The sequence below is a fragment of the Paralichthys olivaceus genome, chromosome 23, assembly GCF_024713975.1.
Source record: "Paralichthys olivaceus isolate ysfri-2021 chromosome 23, ASM2471397v2, whole genome shotgun sequence".
In the NCBI taxonomy this organism is placed as follows: domain Eukaryota; kingdom Metazoa; phylum Chordata; class Actinopteri; order Pleuronectiformes; family Paralichthyidae; genus Paralichthys; species Paralichthys olivaceus.
In genome coordinates, this window is record NC_091115.1 from 12041322 (window position 1) to 12058510 (window position 17189).

The 17189-nt window shown below is 39.4% G+C and overlaps 2 protein-coding genes and 1 long non-coding RNA gene across 4 annotated transcripts in view; 1 reads left to right on the forward strand and 2 right to left on the reverse strand.

Annotated features, from left to right (window-relative positions):
- The first annotated feature begins 1414 nt into the window (after positions 1-1414).
- Positions 1415-6646, forward strand: LOC109632751 (uncharacterized). 2 transcript variants are annotated; one of them, XM_020092185.2, is made up of 15 exons: positions 1415-1556; positions 1661-1700; positions 1794-1947; positions 2227-2356; positions 2584-2641; positions 2768-2882; positions 2991-3109; positions 3801-3928; positions 4018-4187; positions 4263-4335; positions 4442-4475; positions 4559-4586; positions 4696-4787; positions 5547-6213; positions 6289-6646. In XM_020092185.2, exons 1-15 carry the CDS (start codon positions 1534-1536, stop codon positions 6414-6416), a joined length of 1959 nt encoding a protein of 652 aa, XP_019947744.2. In that variant the 5' UTR covers positions 1415-1533; the 3' UTR covers positions 6417-6646. The 2 variants fall into 2 exon arrangements, with proteins under 2 accessions (XP_019947744.2, XP_069375423.1); XM_069519322.1 differs by having other exon boundaries at positions 3015-3109.
- LOC138406725 (uncharacterized) lies at positions 2731-5959 on the reverse strand. Its single transcript, XR_011240060.1, has 2 exons — positions 5745-5959; positions 2731-3112 (listed from the first exon to the last, which is right to left on the reverse strand). It is a non-coding gene; the product is annotated as an uncharacterized lncRNA (long non-coding RNA).
- A 9-nt stretch (positions 6647-6655) lies between the features above and the next one.
- The window catches only part of LOC109632679 (proton myo-inositol cotransporter), a 54569-nt gene continuing 44035 nt past the window's right edge, over positions 6656-17189 (reverse strand). The window contains exons 6-10 of the mRNA XM_020092098.2: positions 17014-17134; positions 13676-13801; positions 13406-13524; positions 12169-12321; positions 6656-10525 (exon numbers count right to left, since the gene is read on the reverse strand). Of these exons, the coding sequence (XP_019947657.1) occupies positions 10299-10525; positions 12169-12321; positions 13406-13524; positions 13676-13801; positions 17014-17134 (746 nt within the window). The 3' untranslated portion in view covers positions 6656-10298. The remainder of the gene's footprint in view (positions 10526-12168; positions 12322-13405; positions 13525-13675; positions 13802-17013; positions 17135-17189) is intronic.

The window sequence follows — 17189 nt, forward strand, 5'->3', positions numbered from 1 at the left end:
CCTGGAGGCTGGATTGATGCTGAGCGAGTCCGATTCTTGCACCGTTACATCCTGCTCCTTTTGTACCAGTCAAATCCAAGGGACTACACCCACTGCACTTCCGGTCACCCCCGTCAAAATAAAACCCTCAACGTCAACTTCCCATTTCCTACAACAGTGTGTGAGCTGCGTCATTTTAAACTGACATCCCACAACTTCTTCACGTACCCTGGTCGTTTCCGCCACCTTGACGCAACTTATTTCCGTCCTACGCGTTTACAGCGGCTGTTTTCATTGGTCGCGCCCCCCGCAGCACTCGATTGGTTGCGTGTCGGACGTAAACAAATTCACGGTTTCTACTTTACGTGAACAGGAAGTGGAATGGGTGCAAGTTTGTTGCATGTACCTCCTTAAAAACACCGGAGGGAAAAACAAGCTAATCAATACAATACACTAAAATTAATGCATTTTAAACAGTGTTATTTTGTTTTTCTTGATGTTTGTAAGTGCATGCCTTTACTTGCCCTAAACCAAATTACCATTGGGATTGCTAAAGTTGTCTTATATTGTATTGTATATTGAGAACAAATGGATGTTAAAAGATACAAAAATATCAGAGACACTCTCATCTATGTTGTAATACTTACACTGTACACTTTAACCTCCTGTGGCAAATAACCTCAGGATTATATAGAGCAAAGGTGTTATTAAGCCTTACCAAATTAAGAAGATCAATTAACATCAGTAATTCTTTGTGAATCTACTTGTGTACCTGATGATGCTAAGGTACACAACTGAAGAAATGTCACTAACATCCGATAACATCAACTGGTTGTATGCTTTAATTAGTGTGGTAGAACCTATGGGTAGAACATAAAAGGGATATTCTCCATCTTGTCATATGTTCTAAAATAAGAAAGGGTTTGTTTTAAAAACATATTAGAGGTAAATTATGTCCGATCAACTGAACTACTCGATCTACTAAACGTTAATTGTGTAACATTTGAATTTCCCTACAGGGATTAATAAAGTACTTCTGATTCTGATTCTGAAGACCTTCGAACGTACAAGGTATATTCATCATCTTGTACTGTATTCTAAAATTGATGTCATGTTACAGAAGTTTGAGGTCAGTTAGTAAAATAGGCACATAATTGGGTCCAGTTATATTCTTTAAACCAGCATCTTTTCTCCCCATCCATCACATTCAACACGGTCTACTTTTGTGGCCGGCGTTGCCTGGCAACCTTGTCTCCGCGCATGCACACAATAGGATCATTGAGTTGCTGTAATACTGTGGCCACATCACTCAGTATACTGTCTGTTTCGGCCACAAAATGTCCCAACACAAAACAGTCAAATAAACGACGTGACGTTAATTATTAAAATATTCTGCACAAAAAGACCATTTTCTCATTCACAAACGTTTCTGAACAGCGCGCGGATGGAGAGTGGCGTTTAGCTTTAGCTCAGGTTAGCTAACCTCCCTCATTAGCTTTGTTGTTTTCACACTCACCTCTCTGCCGTCCTCTGTGACAGTTACAGCGGCTGAAGATGAATTGGGTCGGGGGTTCAAGGTAAGAGACGGGTGATGCTTTAGCTAGCCGTCGTGCTAATATCAGAAAAAATATTAGTAGAGCCAAGCTAGCAAATGCTAACGTCGAGACTGCTCTCTTTGCAGGAACCGACTCGTGATGAAAAGCGACACTAAGAAGCAGAGGGTGACTCAACCAACCGAAATTCATTTTTACACGCTTTTACATTCCGTGTGTCCAGCGGTATATTACAGACATAGTTTGTGTTTTTTCTGCCAGGAGTTCTTTGAAAGGAGAAAAATGCAAAAGAAGCTAATAAAGTCGGGGGTAGCTCTGCCATCATCCCCCGGAGGCACTAGCACTGGTTCTGGCAGCATGGACCTGGTCACTCTGTTAATTGTCAACCAGATTGCTGCTAAAAAAGAAAATAAAGGTGAGAAATTGAAACGATTGTGCAGAATTAAGAAGTCACCCCTCTTAACTACTTCTTCAAACATCTGAAAGTAGTTTAGGAGTAAATAGCTCAGTAATGTTCTCTGGCTTCAGATCAGTTATAGCTTAAGTTTTTTTTTAATAAAAGTTTTTTTTAAATAATTATAAAATAGGATGGACGCCAGAATTGGTGTCATGTGAGAGAAACAGGTTGTCTTGGTCAGTAATAAGGGCAGGATTGTGGCCATTATGGCAATAAAGGGCGTCTGTCTTTTTTCAGATCTTCCTAAAGTGGCAGTCCTCTCCAGCGGCAGGAGAGGATCCAGAAAGCAAAATAATCCCCTGGTTCTCCCGATGAGCCCCTGCTCTCCATCACAGCTCAGTCTGGTTGAGAGCCAGTCGCAGTGCAGGTGGAGAATGAGTCGTCACAGCCAGAATAGTTCCTACGCTGCAGCTGTGGATGCATTTAAGAATACTTTTCTTTTTGTCAATATTGAACAGTTTAATCGCAGTTAGATCAAGTTCAGTGAGCAAACTGCTTAAGGCTGCAGGAGCTGTCATAATACTTGGTAAATAAATCATAAATACCTGATTAATGACAAACCATCTACACTCTATTTTCTATATCTACATATAGTGGTCAAGGAACAAGAAAGAAAAGTCATGCTATTCCACAAATCTTCAAGTGTCGGCAGGTTAGTTTCTCTCCAGTAATTCATATTGTACTATTTTAAGCATTTCTTATCTTAGAAAAGGGGCTGAACATGAAGGAAATGTTGGGATCTTTAAATTATAAGGCATTTATTTTTCTGTCTCACAAGTTGTCACCAGTGCTGGAGTCAGTTTTCTCAGACAACAGTGCATCTGACTACCGGCAGAACGTGACCAACCCCCTCAGCCCCTTCTCCTCCACTTCATCAGCCTCTTCAGGCCAAGGTGTTGTTATTATGTAAATCAGACGTGCATGAAATACAGTCACATAATGTTAATTGTTCATTTTTTAAACTTTGCATAAGAATATTATTGCGCAATTGGTCGGTTTAGGCCAAATCCCACTGCTCTCCTCAGGAATGTTCCAGCTGAAGCTGAACCTGCGGCAAAGAGGTCAAACACGGACACAGCCACCTCCAGCCTGGAACAACTCCGGCCTGGAGCAGATCAAGGTGCTGCAAAGAGAATATTATAGTTTAAAGTTCAAGGGGACACTGGAATGAATCAGACAGCAGCATTCTAGTTTTGGCCACACACCTCTGTGGCCGTTAAATAACAAACCTTTAAATTCATCACAACCAAAATCGCGTCATCACCAAATCTGTTTTAACACATGGTTACACCACTGCTCCTTTAAGGATTAAGCATAACATCAAGAGAGCCCCATAACCTCATAATATACCAAACCCATACAAAACAGCTTAGGTAAATTATGTCCTTTATAAAATTCACTACTTTATTTGCTTCAGTTAAAATGTTGATGCTTCAGGAATTCACACTTGTGTAAAGTAAGATAGCAAGCTGCTAAAATCACATGTCACCAGATGAAAGCCTGTGCTTTCAACAATACCTATCATATTATTAATGGCACATTTTAAAGTAGTGTGATCCCATGCATAGAACTAAAAAACATGGTTTTCAAGTGTACAGAACACATATGTAAAATTACCATTTCATAGAACATTACTCACTTTAATTACTTTTATCTAGAAAACAAAGAAATGGTGATGGCGAGACATATTTCTCCTCTGTGTCTAGAGGTTTGCCAGAAATAGTATTTTAGACTTGTGGCTGACCTGTTACCAGGAGGCGTTTTCTGAAATATGATGCTGTCTAAAATCTATTCTAAATTTGTTTTGTTAGTTTCAGCCTTTCTCCCAGCCCAGAGGTATGACGGAAAACATGCCCTGGTCCTGTGGATCAAACCCTGCCCTCTACCAACTGGAGACACCCACAGCAGCACGGGTCCTGTTTGGAAGTCCAGAACCAGAGTGCGGCCACACAGACCACCACTAGGACGAAGATGGATTACTTGCTATCCTTGATTTTGTAACCAATCAAAGCACGTATGTTTTCACAGAATCACAGAGGTAAGAGGGCGTTCAAGACATGAGGTCAGCTTCTACCTCAACAACCAACCAGAGGACAAGGAGCCCATGATAAACTTCATACTGAACCAGTCAGAGTGCGAGCAGCAGTTTGAGGAGGACATCTTCAGGGGTTTCAGTAACGAAGACAACGAAAAAGACGGTACATTAAGCTCTAAACCTTTAAATTGGCACAATGAGTCTTTTATCCTCCGATTAACATTACATTTGATTGCAGCCTTTCATATTGGGAGCTTAAAATCAAAGATCCATCTCAAAAATGAAACACCAGTCAAATCCTCAGCACCACAGTAGGTGTTTACACTCCATATATAAACATTAAAATGATTATGATTGATGTGATTTATATTTTTTACGTGTTCTGATGTTGTTGTCTTTCTTAATCTTTACTGTCAGAACTGTACCAGATTCACAGTGCATGGAAATGGAGGTAAATAAAGTCTATATTTAAAGTAGCTATTTGCTGCCACCAAGTGGTAGAGTTTGTAATTGCCAATTCTGTTTCCTTGACAGCTCTCCAACTGCGGTGACACAAACCTTTGTAAGTTTCTGCAGTTTTATCATCTGTGTTGAGACATTTTTATGATGTTCTTTATATACTGGAGGAAGCAAGAAAATTAATCGATGCCTTATTTTTCTTAATTCCTAAGCATGTCCTGGACACAGTGACTCCATGAATAACTGTGGATATTCACCAAGTTTCTCTTGTACAGGATGTTACCTCAGTTCAGACTCTAATGATGTAAGTGAAGTTGCACAAGGTTGTGTCCAACCTGCTGCTGCACTGTATTTGTTAAATCATCTATATTTAAGCTTTGCTGTTAATTAAACTTTGCAAAGTCGCTATCACTATAGTGTAGGTGCCATAAGCTCTCATTTTAAATAGAACAATGACGTTAAAGCAATAAATCAACTAGAACAAGAGTCCCCTCACATTCTGTCAAGTTGCACTAAATTTCACACGCTCATAAATATCAGTCCCCTTAATGGGCCTGATTTTGTTTTATCAAGATTAATGAATTATTCCCTGGGAAAACTATGAAAATGTCAAAAAAACACCCTACATCTTGCATTTGTTATGTCCTTGAAAATTCAGGGAATGAGGGGAGCAACAGATAGATGTAATTTGAAACCAGGGAAGAAAAAATAAGATGAACAAAGCTGATGTTTGGACAAATCAAGAATGTATTTACAATTCAACAAAAAATAACGGCAAAGGAGAGCAAGCTTCTCAAAGGAGGATACGATTGACCTATGACTGTAACACGAAACAGATTAACAGCAAAAATGAATACTGAAAATCAACATTTATTAAGACTTAATTACGTCACTGAGATATTTCTTTTCCCATGGTGCACTGTGTACTCCTCGACACATGCAGCATCATTGGCTTTATCTCTGTTCATTTCTTTTTCAAAGCCAAACATCAATCACAACTGTTCTCTGAAGACATAATATTTCACATGAACTCTGTTGTTTCTTCCTTCTATAACTGTGTTAGGACGAAGATTACTGCCCACCATGTCTCCAGCCTTCTGCTTCTTCATATGTTGAACGAGCCTGCTGTGTAGATAGTTCAAACCAGGGCTTACAGGTTAAACCGAAACAAAGTCACTCTCGGCCCAGGCCTCTCACTCCCCTCATAAAACCCAAAACAAACATCAGAGTTGATGAAAAAGGAATGGAGACATTGTCTTACCCAGACAAATCCTCAGGAAGTAACGGGCGACAGAGAAAAAACATGACGGCTCAAGCTGCATCTTCTCACCCTCTGGTTCAGCCTCTGAACACAGAGCTTTGCAAGTGCCAAAAGCCATCCAACAAAACTCGAGATGCAGGAACTCAAACTGTCGCCATCCCCACTGCAGAGATGTGCGATGCCTCCACTCAGTGCATCTTCACTGCAGACGGTGTGTCCAGACATCCTGTGTTTCACATGCACCTTCCACCTGTCAGCCTGACGATGCAACATGCAGCCACAGGGAGGCAGACGGACACCGCTGCTCAGCAGAACACATGCTCAGCTTCAACAGCGAATGGAGGGAAGAATACGCCCTGGAGCAAGAAGAAACCCAAGGCTGATTCTCTACCACGCGACAATGGCAAAATATTCCTAAAGATACCCATCAACTGCTTTCCAGATGCTACAAGTGTGACTGCTACCAGAGGTATAACAGTGAGATACTTCAGAAAGAAATGAATAACACTCATTTTGCCAAATCCTAATTGTGTTTCTGATGTAGGTGAGGAGAGTGAAGAGGGCAGAAATGAGATAGGGCGACAGGAAACTGGCCCTGTGATGACAGACCTCTCGGAGAGCATGAGAGAAGAGGTCACATGTGCCACCGCAGAGGAGGCTGGAGCTCCTTAGGAAATTGCAGATATTTTGCTCTTGCTTAAGGAGAGGAAGACTTAGGAGGGGTGACATAGATGGACGAACAGAATCTGGATGGAAGGAGGCAAGAATTTAAAAGTATGCCTGTTCTGTGCATGTGTTTTTTAGATTTCAAAGTATTTATTCAAACAAGTGTTTTAAGGTGTAAAACCACATATAGTATTCAGTGTTTGTTCAGAGACAGTGAAATAAATCCCCCAAAAGCCTTTCTCTGATTCATAACTTTATTTCTTTCCCCATATACATATTCAAGTGTTAAGATTTCAAGAAGATATTTTTATTTTATAGAATATAAACTCTAGCAAAACATTTACAGCTTGAACAATAGTCAAATAAACTATACAGCACTTTTTTTTAAATTTGTATTCTGTAGTTCCTCATAAACTGTAGAAACACATGTAGTTGGTTCACATAGAAAAAATTACAACCATTTCACCATAAGAACACGCGAAAACATCCCGTGTGGTGGAGGACAGTGTTAACACAAACAGGATGTTAACGTCGGTGATAAGCTGCAACCTGAAACACTCACGGTAAATATTTGGTCAACACAAGCTTTTCGTTACACAATCTGGGTCATCAACGTATGTTTTATCTGCACTCTCAGTACAAAACTAGTTTGTGTGGTTTTGAGTTCAAACAATATCTGGTTATTTTCTTTGCTTTTAAACCTGTACAAACTAATCTCCATTAGTTTTAAAGGTTAATTAAGCAGGTTTTAAGGACTAATTTACCAAGTAGAAAAAGTGGTTAATCATCTTTTTCTGAAAGTGAATAAATCGTTTATTTTGGATGTTTCTCCCCAACACTTTTTTTTACCTCATACCGGATAATTTCCATGTTTCAGCCTCATTACTACAAATCACAGGTACTTTACATTACTGCCGATCATTTTCAGAAATCACTGATGGATTTTTATGACTTTTATAGTTTCCATTCTAAGGCTGTGTGGTTTTAAACATTCAATATTGTGTTTTCTGTCCCCTATCTTTGTTCAAGAGTGTGGTCTTTCAGTTTGAGAGCAGGACTTCAGTTTCATTTGTCAACACTACACCTGGCATTCTATTGGTTTGGGAATTTTGACAGACTGGAAATTTGAGTGCAAGCAACATAATGTCTGCAAGCGTTTGAGCATAAGCAGGGGCTATCTGAGTGCAAGCTCTGGGTTTTGAGTGAGAGGATTACAAAATCTGAAAGTGAAATCATGCTGTTGAATAAAAATAGGGAAAAAAACACATGCATACATTATCATTTGTTACCTATTTCAAGCAAGATTGTCTTTTCAGATAGATTTTCATTGCTTCTGGAAAAGAATGGAATTGAAAGGTTCAAAAATCAAAATCAATCAATTTGAAATGTATGGCATGATTTGGAAACTGATCGGCAGGTAAAAACTACAATTAGTAAATAATGGGCTGGATATGATGCTGTGAATGAAATCTATGTTAACGTTTTCAAAGTGTGTTTGAAGGACTGATTGGGTTTCCACATGAAGGTGCTGGATGCTTTGTGATCGCTTTTTTACTATTTATTGGAGGACTACGGTGCTAACGTTTATAAAGATCTAACACAGCAGTCATGTCTGAATGTGATATCTTGAAATCTTGCTCATTTTAAACGTTAATTCAAAGATCATATGAATTCATTACGGGTTAATACCACGGACTCTCCTTAATCTATCATAAGAACTCTTTTCATCGAACACAGAAACAGCACAACCTGATGACGTCTCATTTATCGGTTTTGTTAAAGTGACTCAGTTGTTACCTTTCAGACAGTTTTTGATACACTGAAACTTCTGTGTATTTCACTAACAACCCTCACACAGTTTCAATTCTACAAAACAACACTGGCAAATTACACTAAGTCCTACTCCGCAATGTGTTGACATGAGAACCACAGACAGTAACTGGTACGCTCTGCTATTTTGTACATAAGGCTATGGAGGAAGACGAAAAATCGAAATACTTTAAACCATAATAATAATAAAAAAATACAATTCCGCCATAGATGAGAGGCAAATATGTACATGTCAAATTAAAAAAAACTATGTAGACCTATAAGATGACATAACACATACAAGTCCACGTTACAAATGTGACTGAAAAAAATGGCCATTAGGCACCTTCACGATACACAGGCACTAATATTATCATGTTAAGATAAAACTAATATTTTGTAATTCACCACCACAGATAGAGGACACTGGCTTTCTTTGTTTGATATATTATTAAATGGAAAATATATCCAGCAGTGGTGACTTGCTGTGGTCGATGAAAGGTTTATAGCATCGGGTCATAGAGACAGAATGAATCCGATTGTAGATTAATTGCATTTGTCAAACTGCCTTTTTTGAGACGCAGATAGGAAACAGAACCAACCAGTAAAAACAAACTACACTGAAGAGATATTCATCATTTGTGCAAAAATTATAAATCATTATAAATAAACAACAATGGACCGTATTAGTTATATTCCTTTCAGTGCTACTGCAGTGGTGTCTTTGTGCACCCACTGACAATATAGGTTGCTAATTTTAAACAACACACTGTACATCTCTCGTGTTTGCTGAGACTGTTAAAGCATGACTATACAACCTTTTCTAACTTAAAATAGCAGCTTAAAAATTTGTTGGATGCTACACTGACTTGGAAAAAGGAGAATGGAGCCTCTTTCATTCCCACTCTTTACTCTGAACAGCTGTTCTTACTCTATATTACTTTGGTGAGTTGTTTCTGTGAGGAGTGTTGACTGACAGTTGCAGCTTGAATTGTCAGAATCAGGTGCTGGACCTGATTCTGACAATTCAAGCTGAGTTTATCTCAGCCAGAATTTATCTCCAACACTCAGCGACAAACCCCTTAAAACATTAAGACTTTTTTAAGTGTATTTGTTACAGCAGCAGCTCTTGCTGCTCAGGAAGCTGGGGATTATGGGTAATATCCACCGTTCAGTTGGGTTTCAGTTCAGGGACTACACATTCAGAACTCTGGTTAACACATTAACAGGCTTTGTTTTGTTCTCTACATGAAAAAAGCAATTGCTCAGACACTGAGCCCAACAGAATGAATCACTATGAGTGGCTGCAGAGGGCGCTGTGGCTCAACTAATGTTACATCGTGCTGCTTTTATGTGCAACGCTACAAGCTTAAAACGACATTTAACTGAGATGTGTTTTATATAGAAAGGCAGAATGGTTCTACAGATCGACGATGAGTTACAACAGTAGTCACGCCAACGGCAACTTTGTGGACGCACACATCCAAGTTCCCGAGACCACGATCACTAATAACGACATGACGCTGTAAGGATGGCTATGTCATGTTATTCTTCTTCTACTGTACTGTATGTACAACATTATATAGAAATTCTAACTGATATATACTCAAAGAAAAAAAACATTGGTGCCACAGCCCCTTTTGTAAAATACTTCATCATGGGTGGACGTCCCTTATACATGAATATATGTCATGTTTCCTGACACTGGATCTCTGTGTATTTATGTGAAGATCTCTTTAGGTGTGGAAAAGAGAATGTTTTCGTCTTTTCTACGTTCATGGTTGAGAATTCAGCCAGTGGCTAAAGCAGATTTGGTGTAGGTTCACCCTCAGCTCAGAGATTATCTGAAACCAAAACGTTTACACTCAAACTCAAGCATTGTCGTTGATTTTCGGATTCCTGAATTGACTTATTTGAAAGTGAACTCACATTGCTGATATAAGCAAAATACCTTTTACGCTGTTATCAAACTGCAGTGAGGGAAATCAGTGACTCCTTAGCTCATGTTTAAAAAAATTATAAATATTACCCACCCAACCTCTCTGCAGAGGGAAAATACAACAACAACAGAAACGCTCCCTAGTCTACATCAGATGCGTCGTTGTCAGATAGATGATAGTTTGAGCCTTTGACCCGGATGTACTCGACCTGCCTTCCCTCGTCAGAATCAGTAGCGCCACAGGAGCAGAGCTGGTTCTCGAACAGTGCCTCGATCTCCTCCAGACGCCGGGCTTTGGTCTCCGGCAGGCATCCGTAGATGAAGATGAAACCCAGCAAGGCCATACTGGAGTAGAGGAAGAAAGCTCCTGGGGAGGGGGGTGAAAAACACACCGTCACTGCATGATTCTCTCAGTTCACAGTTGTAGCAGTTTATTAATAGAGAAACTGTATTTTAGGATTAATAGTCAAGTGGATGTATGTAGTTAAAAATGGCATATACCCAAATGACATTCAATTAAGATCTATTTTTCTTAAGTTCCTCTCTGTGTTGCAACAGTTGCCAGTTGTGGCTGTTTTTGTTGTCAGAGAGATCGGCCACTAACACATTGCCATGACTTTATAGAGCCGACACCTTTTTTTTCTGAACACGTTGGCTTGTTGTCGTTTATCATCCAGGAAAAAGAGCCTGCGATGGTGACAGCAGACCCAGAGGGCAGCTAATATTAGATCTTGACCACCTGCCAGCTTCTACAATTCAGATGTGTATGTGTGTGGAAATGTTTATCGAATTGAAGCATTACTTTCAGGCTGCTAGTCACCATACGATAAATGTGAGGTAGAAATAACATGCCCCTGTCAGAGTGACATTAGAGCAGGTTAACAGGGGGAGGAAATAACTGCATAGAGACACAAATACACCTGGAAAAACAAGCCTTCATACAGAAACACTGACAGAGGATAATGAGATTTCCTGCCCACTGTGATCTCTATTTTGCTCTTCTCAAATCACAATGACATTTAAAATTTACAGACAATGACTTCAATGTGTGTGTTTAGTTTCGCTACAGTTTGTCATTCTCAGTGAACGATTTTTATAAACCGGATAAATGGATGAACGCCTAAAATCGATCATTGACACGCCGCATCTCAGGATCCCCTACGATCGCTCCTGATGGATCGATTCACCAGCGTCACGAAAGGTCAGTTCCTTCCTGGATGAGGAGAAACCTGCTGTTGAGCCACATTGACTGAGGAGGTGCAGAAGAGCATTGGGGGGAGGGGAAAAAATGAAACGGTCGGCAATGCCTCAGGGTGAATTAGCTTTTACTTCCTCGCTGGTGTTGACGTAAGGTGAAGATGAAGGGATGTTACACAAGATCTGCTCATGGGGTTATGTACACACTGACAGCACTGATGTCAAGGAGCAACTGTTCCTGACAGAAGCTTTTAGTCTGATTATAATTACACTTTTCAGTTCAGCTTTTAGAAAAGAGAAAATCACAGGAGCCCCTGTTCTATCTTCTTCTCTTCATTCCACAAAAATAAAGAATAAAAGCTTTAATTATACTTAGGTCAGCTCGACCGATATGGATTTTTGGGGGCTGGCACCAATATATATATATATTAGGGGGAAAAAATGACTGATAATGGTATATCAGCCAAAATATTTATTAAAAGAACTGTGGCAATGATTTTGTTTCACACTTACAATAATTGAAACTTGATATTTTACAGTTTAACCATAAATATTATCATGAATAACTATAAATAAAAAGAAAACACAAACATACCAAAATATGAAGAGCTTGATAATAACTTTACATAATATATAAACACATTTGCTTGTCTTTTCTGCATTGATTTATCTGTTTTCATATCACCAAAGATAAATCACAGCACCAGTGTGTCTTTGAAAGGCTCATATTGATTGATATTATTGGCCATTCGATGTATTGTTCGGGCTCGATTAATTGTTTTTTCCTGAAAACCTAGAAACCCAGGCACTGACCATAGTAGGTGATGTACTGAGCCAGGTGGAGGAAGGTGAGAGACACCAGAATGTTGAAGGTCCAGTTGACTCCGGCAGCGCAGGCATTCCCTGTGCTCCTTGCCCACAGCGGGTAGATCTCTGAGTTGATGGTCCACGGCATTGGACCCATACCTGAGAGAAAGAGATAAGACATGAGGCCTGGTGGTGGAGAAGTTACAACAGAGGAACGGATGGAGGAGTATGACTGTGTATGCTGAGTACACATTGAGATTAAATTCTTGTCCACGCTTGCCGATCAATGACCAGTGTGTGTCTATTTGGAATATTTAATCTCCTGGAATTAATTAAAATTACATGAGGCTTGTACAATTCTGAGGCTTTCTGCCAGAGTAAAAACAACAAAAGTGCAAAGCAGCTAGAATCTAGAATTGCAAACTGTACATCCAGGACGGCCCAGCAGTCCCCTTAAATTCAATCAAGCAGCACCTAATTTCACCAGTCTCCTACATATGCCTGATTTTGTTCATAAATTATTTCCTGTGAAAATGGCAAAAGTCACAAAAAAAACACATTAAAGACAGTGATAAAAAAATCCCTGAATCTGCCCCTTGGTCCTAATGCACGCTAACATTTAATAGATTCTTTCTTGGCCCATGTACCATCCTTCCAACAAGTTTTGTGGAAATCCGGTGAGTAGTTTTTGAATAATCGAACAAATAAAACAAACAAATAATTATAAGAGTAAAACTTTAATTTAGAGAATACTGACACTGGTAGGATTTCTCTCAGTGCTACTGATAGTCGGTGAAACTTTGACAAACAGTAAGGGTTTGGGAAGCAAAAATCCCTGTCCTCTTTTTCTTTTTGATGCTTTTCAGCTTCAACCATAAAAAATTAACTGTGGATCCCGTGATTTCATTTTCAACATTAATAACAGGATACTCAAGTGCACACACAACACTCTCACTAACAGGTGATGGAGGGATTGCTTAGAGGAGATTATTAGCAGGCTGTTTCAGAGGTATGTTTTTTAGGTCTTTTAGGTTTTAAGGGGATTGCATCCTCCCTCATCTCCCTACCAATCGACTACTGGAGAGGTCCAAACATGATTGAAGTGTAAATTCACGCTTATACACTGACTGCATGCAGAGAGGATAGAGAGATAGATAGATTACTTTATTCAACCCCAAAAGGAAATTAGGTCAAGAAGTTAGCCAGGTGCAATAGGTTAGCCAACAGGACGCTGAACCATTACCTGGAGCGAAAGCAGCAAGGTAGAGCACGAGACCCAGCAGAACCAGCCAGGAGTAGGAGGTGGGACAGTAGTTGTAGGCCCAGTACGTCTGATCTCTCATTAGGCTGGTGTTGGAGCATCTGGAGGATATGTTTAATATATGTCATGTCACACGTTCAATTCATGTTCTAATCCTATGTTATTAACATGTTTCCTCCTGCCACAGCAGAGCTTCCTCTCTGCTGTATCCTAAACATGCACACATGCTTATCCCTGCATCCTGTGACTCACCTGCCCCATGCGGCTCGCTCGGTTGAGGCCTTATTGACTGCAACACAGGAGGAGGCGAGGAGTGCCGAGCCATTCTCACGGTAACAGAAACCACACCCAGGGTCCAGCATGCACGGCTCACACAGTCTGCAGGCCACACAGCAGACACAGCACACATTAACTTTAATTCCCATGAACATAATCAATCAAAGTCCTCCCCTCACTTGAATGTATGATATATATTAACAGAAAAGATTCCCTGCCCAGTGTGCAAGTGAACAGTCAAACAAAATACCTCAAGTACAATCGAAACCAAGGAGGGATAACAAGTCTAGGTCACTAGAAGTCAAGATTATAATTTTTTTTAATAATTCCACAAATTCCCTTAACTCTGTAAACACACTAGCCTGTGTGGAGTGCACACAATGATTCAGTGATAGGTGAAGACATTTTTGAAATATTATTTATACAAATTGGAGTAACATGAGCAAAATGTTAAATGTCAGAGAAAAAAGGGTCACATCAATGTGATATATGATTTTTTCCTTTTTACGATGGAGTATTTGGGCCATATGAAGAAACAAATGTTACGTGATTTCAGGAATAAAGTAGTAATCTAACAAGGTTATTTTATCACAAGAATATCATCTTTGATTAGCACGCAGATCTAAAACACGATCGACAGCCTCACAGTCAGCCACTACCAAACATTACAACTTCTTCCAAGTCTGATACTTGTGACAATGTGGTGCTGATGAGCCAAAAGATGAAGTATTTTGCTATTTATGAAACCATTACTAAAGTACCTACACTAAATTTGAACACAGGCTGATCTTCCCCCTATAAAATGGCACATAGCCTAAAATTACAATTTTATTCTTAAAATCTTAGATATATTTTCCCTTTCAAGTGGCCTTTATACTTCATAGTTTTAAACATTACAAGACAAAATATAAAAAAATTCTGTTGTGGTTTGTGTGGCATGGTGGTGCAGTGGTCTGAACTGTGACCTCATAGCTAGAAGGTTCTTGGTTTGAAGGCCAGGACCTTTCTGTGTGGAGTTTGTATGCTCTCCTGTGTTTGTGCGGATTCCTCACACATTTCAAAAGATAGGCAGATTGGGGTTAGGTCAATTGGAGACTCTAAATAGACCCTTGGCGTGAATGTGAGAGTGAGTGTACACTGGGATTGGCTCCTTAAATAATAACTTTATCTATTTAAAGGAAAAGCCATATAGATAATTGATGGGTGGCTGGAAGTTTTTTCTTTGTGTTGTCTTGTGTGGTAGAGATGGGTGTAGACTAATTCGGGTATAACATAAACTTTTAGCATAAAGCTGCTACATAACAATAGGTGAAGAGGGTGAAGGGGTGTAAATCCTTTGTGAATGCACTGTGTACAGCGAGCACAAACCACCCCCTCTAATTGCTACTTGCCTTATTACCTGAATGAAATTAATGTATGGAATGTTCCATAGATACCGGAAGCGTTGAATTAAAATGAAGAACAAAAAAACAAATGGTGTGTGATTCACCATCATTATCTCTTCATCCTGTCTAGTCCCTCTGTTACATCTCTTTAATTAAAAGTGTATCCTGTCATGTCAGCTATGTAGCTGTACACATGTAAGAGTCTCTGAAATAGGGACAAACCAAACCTTCACAAGGATACATATTTTTTTTTTCATAAAGCATCATTAGGTTTGTTGTCGTTGTGCCTGATGGAAGTGCATGAAATGTGTGTTTTGTTTCCTGAGCCTATTTTTGTAGAGAGTGTACTCCCTGTGTACGGGGCACTTGCTCAAATAACACACAGAGGTCAGCCACATGAAAATAAAACCATGTCCTCTGAAGTAAAGGAAAACACTGTAGGAAGGTGAGGAGGAAGTATGCAATGTAAAAATGTGTATATAATATTTGAAAAAATCAGAGATTTCAAGATTAAAGTTGTAAAGTTGTAATTTTATGAGAATAAAGTTGTAATTTTCTGAGAATAGTGTCATAATTTTAGGTTTCATGTCATTTTAGAGGGGGAATATCAGAAAATCAGCCTGAGAAGGAAAATAAATATCTTGTTGAGTTCTACTTTAGTATGTTTTACAAATATAACGTAATCTTTTGTCATATCAGCACCATATTATCAAAAGTATCAGGACTTTGAAAAGATTGTGTAAAAACTGTGTTTATTCTGAAGAAAGAACGTCACAGACTTGGAGGAAATGTTATTTTGTGTTCACTTTCTACGACTTTATTCCAGTTATATTATAACTTCATTATGGACACCTCCTTTGTATCTTAATAATATCACCGTAGTCTAATATAATTGTGCAGGGGCTTAAAGAATGGGCAATTGCTTTAATTTAAATGTAACATATTAAAGAGATTTTTATTTAGCTATCTATATAACCCTTAAGAGTATATGCTTTCACGGGACGTCCCATTCACAATGACTATGGGAGGCCCGTGGTGGCTCAGCTGCTGCTCTGATGCTGCTGTGGTCAGTCAGGAGGGTGTGTGGGCTCATATGCAGTAAAGTGAACTCAATGAAGCCACTACAGTGTGGTAAAAGCACTCATCTCTTCAAATTACCTCTGTGATTGTGTGTGTGTGGCAGCTCGTTACAGTGTGTAGGTGCCAGAGAACAAGTCCATTAGTCCTAGTTTGTTGTTATGATGAAAGACTGCAGCTACACATGAGATCCATCTCGTGTCTGTGCAAGTCGAGTGTAAATTGGGACATGGAGGCATCTGATCTCTGACTCGCATGGAGAGATGCTCAGTGTGTGTGTGTGTGTGTGTGTGTGTGTGTGTGTGTACATTTGCCCTTTGTTGCTAATGATTTAGTCATCATTTGGGAAATGATCAAAGTCGTCAATCGATGAAACAAATTTTTATATTAACAAATCACAATCATAGGGTTAGTCATATAGACATGAACAATATATACACACTTGTTTCCACTACAAACCATTGTTATATTAGTTGTTATTGATAAATCCATTGTGGGTCAGAGGAAACAGAAGAATAAATGTTGTGGCTTGAATACTGTGACTGTAATGTGCCTTTTCTAATAAACAGATGTGTATTAAACACAGACCCTGACATGAATGGATCTGCCTGGTGTCAAAGGACAACTCAGCCAGACTCTGCATCGCACGCTGTATATAGAGATGGATAACATGACAGCTCCCCAAAAGCCAAAACTTCTTGATCGCTTCCTCCTCCGTCATGTAAACACTTGGGATATAGGACAAGCTAAAAAGTCCAAATAAAGTGTTTTCTAGTCGCTGAGACAGAATTTCATGATCCATTGTGGCTCACTGAGAGCTCTGTGTGTGTCTGTCTGTGTTTGTGTACTCACTGGTACTTGGAGCAAGTAGAGTTGGCCATGGCGGGGTCTAACGGGTGGAAGGTGACAGGAGGACTGTGCTGGGCAGATATCAGAAAACCGGTGGCCAACAGACTCAAACTCAAACATGTGCCTGTTGAAAAAACAATGTTCGTGAGATTAAAAAAAAACAATCTTTAAGATTTGAA

Bases quoted from the DNA above. Each gene is read 5' to 3' on its own strand.
- LOC109632751 (XM_020092185.2), top strand. From the start codon at position 1,534: ATGAATTGGGTCGGGGGTTCAAG. The intron at 3,929-4,017 runs GTGCGGCCACAC...ATGTTTTCACAG, and splicing joins TTTGGAAGTCCAGAACCAGA to AATCACAGAGGTAAGAGGGC. The intron at 4,788-5,546 runs GTAAGTGAAGTT...TAACTGTGTTAG, and splicing joins TCAGTTCAGACTCTAATGAT to GACGAAGATTACTGCCCACC.